Genomic DNA, 8,373 nt, shown 5'->3' with positions numbered 1-8,373 from the left:
TCAACCAACATGGCAAAAGAGTTCTGACGGCCACATTTAGAGGTAGATGGTGTATCCATTGCCGTGGGGATGGAACGGAGATAATGACGATCCCATGGGGTAATCATGTTACCTCTAGCATCAAAAGCCAACTTAGCAGGTGGGCCCTTTGGACCATATGTATGTACTTTCCTAGTAGGCTGATGGTGAGGAGCAGAATAAACCATACCATGAGCAGTGTGCTCTGAAGACAACATTTCTTTCCTGCACGTATAAGTACGCAAGGAATCTTGTGAAGCATTAGGCACAATATCCGCCATGCCAGCATCAAACCTTTTACCTTTTTTTGCACGTACATCTACCCAGTCATTGCCACAGGAATCCAAACCCGAAACATGTTGTTTACCTTTATCTAGAACTTTAGGTGGCTGGGTTGCATCCTGCAATGGAGCATCAAGCACCATATCTTCCATGGGAGGCAAAACATGCTCAGCATTTGAAGTCGGTTGCTTCACTGGGCATTCGGCCATAAAATGCCCCAATTTTCCACACGAAAAACAATGCCCTGCAAAGTTACCCCATTTCAAACGAAAGTGCAAAGGATGCATGCCAGAGCAATGAAGACGTAACCAAGCAGGCCTTTTCTGAGCAGTGTTCCATAGCATACACAAATGGTTACAATTCATGGCCCTGAGGCTCAGGGGAACCAAAACAATGTCCACAACAGCCATGGCATCCTTTAACAGTGGCCAATAGATAGCCGGACAGTTTTCCACTTCAACCCACACCGGGCATTCACGTTGAAGCAAGCGCTGAAAATATGCCATTGGGCGCCATGGCACAACATGGACCAAACGGCGATCAAAGAACAATGGCAGTTTAGACAACATATCAGCATGATGCTTCTCAAATTTCAACAACACCTCATAAAAGCCTTGGGGCTCAACAAAAATCTCTTCAACACACTCCCCTTGTAGTAGACTTTGCAACCATTGGCGAATATGGGAAATCATTGGGATCCTACTAGTGAAGACGAGTATAACAACACGTTCATAAAACACTGAGAATGAGTGCAAGACATTTTTCGGGTCCACAATGGCTTCCAGAACATCTTCAGTTCCAGAGTCAGAAAACGCTTCATGATTATGTTGAATATAATCATCAAGCAGAGTGTTGGCAAACTCCAAGAAATGCTCCCAGTCAATGTCTTGAGAATCCACAGAATCAAAAGCAACCTGAGCATAAGAACGTTCCTGATGATCCATTGTATCTTCCGAAGTATGCTTGGTGCGTTTGCCCGCAGGCTGAAATTCAGGACCAGATGGCATCTCCTTTGTGCAAGGAACCATATCCTCTGGTTCCTATGTTTTAGAATCCGGACCAAGGGCTACCACCGTTTGGTCGATAAAGTCCATGTCCAGACCAGCCATGCTGTATCACCACTGTAACAACTTTGTGTGTGTGCATACAGGGGCAGGTCAGCACTTTGATCTGTGCAAGGTCACAGTCGCGTGCTCCCCGATTATGTCTCTCTCTCTCTCTCTCTCTCTCTCTCTCTCTCTCTCTCTCTCTCTCTCTCTCTCTCTCGGCACAACAACATGCACATTGCAGGCGCCCACGGGCGGCAGATGCAGTGCTGATGGCTGGCGGGGCAACGGCTGAAGCATACGTGTTAATTGGATAGCTGGCGGAGCATGTTGAAGTGACCAGGTGTGCAACACGTGAGTAGTAAAGAAGCGATTGCCTGACAAAAGCAGTCAGGCACAAATCCGATAGGCGACGGGGGTGCAGCGAGCAGGCAATGACGCAGGTCCAGTAGTCAACGGGGACGGGGGCGCAAACAGTCGACAGGTAGGTCAATAGAGCAAGATGTCGAGGGCAGGGCTTGATGTCGACGTCAGGGGCAGGACGAACCCCACGCTGGTCTGAGGGAGATCTCCCGCAGTGCACAGGGCAAGAAGCACGTCACCAGGTTAAGGGGGAGCTAGATCAGCCATCGCTTGCCGTCCTCTCTCTCTCTCTCTCCAAAATTCTCTCTCTCTCTCTCTCTCTCTCTCTCTCTCTCAATGCATGCATAGACGTTCAATGTTAGTGTGCCAATCAAAGAAGAAAAAACACCAAGGGTGATATGAATATCACAATGTGCATTGTCCACACTTTGCCATAAACTATCATTATGGTAAATTGGCCCTAAACTTTTTTTAACATTGGAACTATACAAAACTTTGAATCAAGAGTGACATATTTGGGATTGTACGTCACTTTTGTCAATAGAAAGTCCTATGATAATATATGCATTTAACAAAAATAAAACATAAACATAAAATATGCATGTCTTAAGATGTTAGATCCTTTAAGCCAATAGAATGCCCACATTTCTTTCAATCTAAAAGGGAATTGCAATAGGATACTAGTAATAATTTACAAGGATGATATATAAACCCAATATGTTAGCATATATTATATGTTACGATTAACTAAAGGATGTATTTAAGACACATCTATTTAAGAATGTGACCCTACATATTACATTCTTTAAAGATGTTACAAAAAGGAAGATATCTATTTAAGGATGCATCTAAGAGACACTAAAAAATACATTCTTTAAAGGTGTTACAAAAATGGAGATATAAACTCTATGAGTTGTTTGATTAACATATAACCTATGTTTAGTATACAAGAATTTGTATATGTTTAAGTAACTTTAAAAAATGCATCATTACATGTGAAGCATGTTGTTTGTTGCATGTGAAGCATGTTGTATGCCCTATTTTTAGTGAACAGTTTGCTCACAAAAATGACAAGCAAGCAAGGCATAGCCTCATGAGTGTTGCAACAATGTCAAGTAAATTAATTAGTGGGCCTAGCCAACAATGCAAGCTCAACCAACTAGTTTTCTTTATTTTGTTACACAATGTGGTTCTCAAACTTCTTATTGTCTAATATATTCATGGTGTATGTGCATGTGTCTATGTGTGTGCATGCACACACATGCACATGCAAGCATGTGTGACCAAATTTGGCTTTGGGTCCTCATAGTCTACACATAGGTATTAAAAGGCATATGTTTTCCTTTCCTTTGCAAAGCATATTGATATGTAGTGACTCTTTTGTATCTATTTATAATTTGCAACAATCCTTTATAAAATGTTTAACATCTCATGAATCATTTAGCAAAAAGCATGTTCAAACACATGCATTTACATACATAGATAACTTAGACGCATGTAAGTGTGTGTGCAAATAGGGATCTAATACCAGGAGTATTGCTCAATTATGATCAATTTGTAACCTAATAGATTGTTTCATGTACACACAACTATACTTAGCTTCCACAATAAAAAAGTAATTGCTAGGCAATTGTTTTTCTTATAGTTAGTTCTAGGTTTCAATTTTGAAATTTTATCCCAATCCTCTCTACAAGGCTTCAACTTGCACCAATACGTCTATCTAACACTTGGCATTTTTAGTGGTGATATGACGTGGGGCTTTATTTGGCAATTTTAGAGCCGTCATGCATTCGTTTGTGAACTCTCTCTAAACATTTTTGGTGTACTCTTGGTTCATAATTAGATGGTCATAAAGCCTTTGAGTGAAGCCTCTACTCTTGGTCTTGGCAGCCTTTTTGTACGAAGCATCGCAAAAATCTCTGTAAGGAGAAAGAATAAGACGTAACACCGACTTGGATGCGAGCACCCAACACCCAAATACCATGTCAATTATGGGTACTTAAGGAGCGAGCACATGGAGCTTATAAAGTTGGTATGGTTTGTAGTACCATGTGTAGTATGTACCACTCTCTAGAACCACGGTGGACGATGACTACCTTCCACATGGCAGCCCAAAAACAAGTCTGGCCGATGGCCAAGGGAGTTGGACTTTCGTGTCCGTATGTTGGGGAAAGGAAGCAAATCACGCATTGATTTTGCAGTACCTCTGAGACTGTCACCCCCCCCAAGTTCCAACAGTAAATTTTAGTTGCTCGTAGGTGGAGAGTGACGCCACCGTCCACATGGAAAGAAAATTGACTTTTGTGGATTCGATTACCTGAGTGACTTCCACAGGAAACTCTATCTCACCGTAAGCAACGATGAACTACGAACAAAAGAGTATATGGAGTCACGAGTGTCGATTCGAGGCGGGGTCCGCAAGATTTCAGAATTATAGAAGCGTGTCCAAACGTCATTTTGTTGTAGAATGTACGAGGACGAATCGTTTCAGTCGAGGGACGAATTGCCATTTCATGTTAAATTAAGGCTAGAGTAGAGACACTTGGAGCTTACTTTTAGAAAAGTTGAGTGAGGAGTGGATGCTAATCCGCTCGTGCCCTTGGGTCCTTTTATTTCTTTAAAAAAGAAACAGTACGCAAAGCTTAACAAATCGTATATACATGGAGTTAAGAGAACTTTAGAAAATGCTGGATGTGGCTAATGGAAACACACTGTTTCAGCGGAGCGACAAACGCAATGTGCCCCTTACGCTTCCTTTTTACTCATAGGGCATGGGTGTCCTCCTACCGGAATATTAGGAGCACCAACGAGCCAAATGCGAATTCAAGGGAAAATAATAGCAGCGGTATTGTAGAATGCCGGCCTAGCTAGTTCAAGCCCATGCATAATTGCTGCGGAAGAATGCGATGTGATATGCAAAAGGGGAATTAAGGATGATGAGGAAGGAGATCATAGCAACGCATCTGCACCTGCGCGATGGATATGGATCATTTTGCCAAAAAGTGTTTTTGTCCGATGGAGAGGGCAGCAGGCCGAGGTCGCAAATGATCTTGGTTATTATACAAGAGTGGTATAGCGGTATGCAATAGGTAGTGCTGAAGGCGAGGGGAGGGGTGTACTCAGCAAGGGGACCCCTGAGCGCAGCTGAGGGCCCCTGCGTTTGCGGTCATGGTGCCCACCAGAGAGGATGGCTTCGGCCCAACACTCGCTGCCCTCTGGTAGTTGGTTGAAGCCCCTGCTCCGGAAGGCGTGAAGTACGCACCATTCACAAACAGGTCACCTTCGGAACGCCAATCCCAGTTCTGCCACTCGTTCTCTGGCGAGTCGATCCGCATTGTCACCTGAAACGACATACACACACGCACTCAAATCAACAAATATTCTCCTACATACGAAGCCCTGTCTCAAAGCGCTGAACCATCGAGTTTACAACTCCCTGAAGCTGTAATTAACTTGAGGCTCATCTTAGCACAATCCTATGGAAAAGACTCGACGAGAGAATGTAGGTCAATATACTGAAACACGCGTTACTGTGCTTACAGATTTAGCGAAGGGATTAGTTGGTGCCGTGTATCTGTTCCCCTTGCTGTTTATCGTCGGAGAAGCGCTCCCTCCGATTGCATACATTTCCCAGTGAGTGTAATCGTTGTTCACTACCTCGAATGAACCATGTCGGCATCTTTGAAATTCCGACGCAACCCAGAAATGAGCAACACTGCGAGATCCGAAATACACACCAACAGTAGTCGTGACAAACTGAGAGAAAAGTGATTGTACCTTGGCATCCGTTGAACGAGGCCTTCACCAAAATGATTGAACGCAATCGTGACTTGCATCGACTTGTCCGCTACATACTCATCGCTGTGGCCTAAAAGCATGACCTGTTTGTTTCGCACGAAGGACGAAAGTGTCAGTGCAAATGGAATCAATTAGTTCAATCGGTTGAGTAACTCGGTCAAGCTTCCGTGCTGCAATGCAATATAATGAACAACATCTTTGAGCTATATGTTGTCAGGTTCATGGTAGTACGACGCGATCCTCGACACCCACCGTCTAAATTCTAATATAGAGTTCTAACCGACTGATAAGACTGAACCAAAGTCCACTAACAAGAAAGCATTTAACAGCTGAAATCGCAAGAGAACTAAGAAATCACCTTATCGTGATTAGTGAAGAAGCTGTTGGAGACGGTGATAGCGGTGGATCCCATGATCGCATCGACAAGGCCGTCTGTGCAACTCGCAAGGGAGCAATGGTCCACCCAGATGTCTCTGGCACCAAAAATAGAGATGCCATCTCCATCTGAGATGGTCCTCCATCCGAAATGTGTCGGTGAGCTGCGAACTAAAGCATTTCCGGCAGGCTTGCAGTCATGGATGTGCAGGCCATGGATGATGATGTTGGTGACGTATTGGACGGTGATGCAAGGTCCGTTGGAGATGTGGACGTCGTGGCCCCGGCCGTCAATGGTTTTGTAGCTGTTCATGATGAGCTCTTCCGTGAGTTGGATGTTCATGTCGGAGGCGAAGATGATCCAGAGGGGCTCAGCTTGGATGACGGCGTGGCGGAGGGTGCCAGGCTTGGGGTTAACTGGATCGTCGTCGGAGCCGTCCGTCACAACGTAGAATTCCCCGTCCTTGCCCCCCGCAGCGTCTCGCCCGAAACCGATGGCGCATTCCGCAAGCCTCTTGCGGTTGGACTCCCAGTCCGGATCGCACCTCCAGCAGTCGTCGATTGGATTGCCCGTGAAGCATGACGTAGTAGACGACGGCGTTCCCCCACCGTAGTACCCCAGCTCGCGCCTGCTGCTCGTCCACGACGAAGAATTGGAGCTCCTGTCCAAAACCAAATCAAACGTCGATTATTAAACAGAAACATAGAATTACATATAGCCCACAGACAAAGACAAGACAGGATCATGAAAAGGTCAAAGGACGCCGCTGTAACAAAGAAGTTTAAACAAACTTCCTTTCTCCAAGACTGGCAGTTAAATTTAGACCCCTCTTCTGTAGCAGCAGTCAAAAAGATTCTGCGTAGGTAACTCCTCTCTAGCAGTTAAAGGTGCAAGTAGAACCATAATAACGACTACTCTTCTATAGCAGTTAAAAGTCCAAGCAGAACCACGAGAACAACTACCTACTCTGCTGCCCGTTCGAAGAGCTCTGGGATCTAGAAGCTAACAACACGCTGCCTGAAGCCTGAAACCTCCCTCGGTGGAAAAAAACCGAAAGCAGCACGGTGCTACATTTAAGAAAGTCGTTGGTCATACAATGCAGGCTTCTCCTCTAGTCACTGTGCACTGTTGCATCCGCTTGCAATTGATGCAGCGAATCTGCGTCGTGAGAAAGAGGACACGAGTTCTACAAGCCACAAGGCCGGTTTGGAAGCAGCAATGACCGAAGGCAGTATAATGTAGGTTTCCCCCTTGTGTCCAAAAGAAAGCTATGTGATTCTGAGACATTTTGCGACGTATAATTCACACCCAATTTGATGCAAATCTCAATGTACTAATGCGACTGAATCTCTAACGACAACTACACAATACTTTTAGAGAATGCACAGGCCATTCTGTACTATTGTCAGCATAAGCACGTTGATGGAGTATTGGTACATGGAGAATTTCTCGCGTCAAACCATGGTAGACACACAATGAGAAGGTATTTAACATACATTGGTCAAATCCAGCACGTTTTTCAGATGAAACGTTAGATAATCATGTGATTTGAGATCTCAAACGGATGAAAATCGTAAACAGCACGAGATGGATCTCAAACCAAAAGAACGCTGAAGGTTGTCCGGGGCGTGCTAAATAGACGACTTCTTACAGGACAATTTCTTACCGGTCAGATGTTTCAAGGATATCGCGCTGCGGCTCCGAAACCAATGTCACATTGGCCTCAACTTCTGCAGCTGAATAGGAGTAAGTTGGAGTCATAGGCCTGCTAAAAGTCAGATGCAGGCTGAGGGAAATGCAAAGCACAAGAAGGAGAAAGGAATTGAAGTGGGAAGCCATAGTGCGCGGGATTATGATGAGACGCAGCACGCAAGGAGCAGTACTGGTACTTGTTGTATTGGCAGGTTCTCTGGTGAACTACCCAATTCTCAAGCTTGCACCATTGAAATGCAAATTTCCAGATGAATGGTGCAGCTGAAGGACAACAACAGGTGGAGGTGAAATGTCCCTTAAAACACACATAGAATGAGCGAGAAGGAGCGAGAAAGCGGGGTAGCTATGGCAGTTGCAAAAGCAGGATGCTGGCAGGCTGCGTGATCGAAATGTATGATGAGGGAGGGAGGGGGGAGAGAGAAAGAGAAAGAACTTCCCTCTCTCTACTGCCTGGGTGATTGTGTAGTCCTACGGTGAAGGATGAGAGCAAGGGGCTGCATATAAGGGCAATTGAAAGGAGGGGGGGCAGGGAGGTGGGGCTAATCAGTGCGCCGGGAGCACGGGGGCTGTGGCCTAGCGCCAAAAAGACTGTACGCCCCTCCCCTCCCCTCTCTCTCTCTCATTACACAAAGAAGTCACAAAAACCTATAATTCAAAATCTCAAAAACAGAAAATCATCCCCAACCCGGAAATTCCAACAAAAAATCCACACAATTACATTTCTTCCAAAAATCCTCATTCAAACCGAAACCTACCTGACGCAAACGCGTAACTGTC

General features: G+C 45.0%; 1 protein-coding gene across 1 annotated transcript; it reads right to left on the bottom strand.

Moving 5' to 3' along the window:
- Positions 1–4,194: 4,194 nt before the first annotated feature.
- On the bottom strand, positions 4,195–8,087 carry LOC148021146 (putative pectate lyase 18). The gene is made up of 5 exons (XM_087698992.1): positions 7,550–8,087; positions 5,866–6,544; positions 5,487–5,590; positions 5,250–5,388; positions 4,195–5,050 (listed from the first exon to the last, which is right to left on the bottom strand). Exons 1-5 carry the CDS (start codon positions 7,720–7,722, stop codon positions 4,829–4,831), a joined length of 1,317 nt encoding a protein of 438 aa, XP_087555118.1. The 5' UTR covers positions 7,723–8,087; the 3' UTR covers positions 4,195–4,828.
- Between the last annotated feature and the right edge of the window lie 286 nt (positions 8,088–8,373).

The sequence above is a fragment of the Lygodium microphyllum genome, chromosome 18, assembly GCF_053477565.2.
Source record: "Lygodium microphyllum isolate KBCC chromosome 18, Lygodium_microphyllum_v1.1.10, whole genome shotgun sequence".
In the NCBI taxonomy this organism is placed as follows: domain Eukaryota; kingdom Viridiplantae; phylum Streptophyta; class Polypodiopsida; order Schizaeales; family Lygodiaceae; genus Lygodium; species Lygodium microphyllum.
The sequence above is the reverse complement of the archived record's forward strand: the minus strand, read 5'-3'. Positions and strand labels throughout refer to the sequence as shown.

Bases quoted from the DNA above. Each gene is read 5' to 3' on its own strand.
- LOC148021146 (XM_087698992.1), bottom strand. From the start codon at position 7,722: ATGGCTTCCCACTTCAATTCCTTTCTCCTTCTTGTGCTTTGCATTTCC. The intron at 6,545-7,549 runs GTAAGAAATTGT...GGTTTTGGACAG, and splicing joins ATCCTTGAAACATCTGACCG to GAGCTCCAATTCTTCGTCGT. The intron at 5,591-5,865 runs GTGATTTCTTAG...CGAAACAAACAG, and splicing joins TCTTCACTAATCACGATAAG to GTCATGCTTTTAGGCCACAG.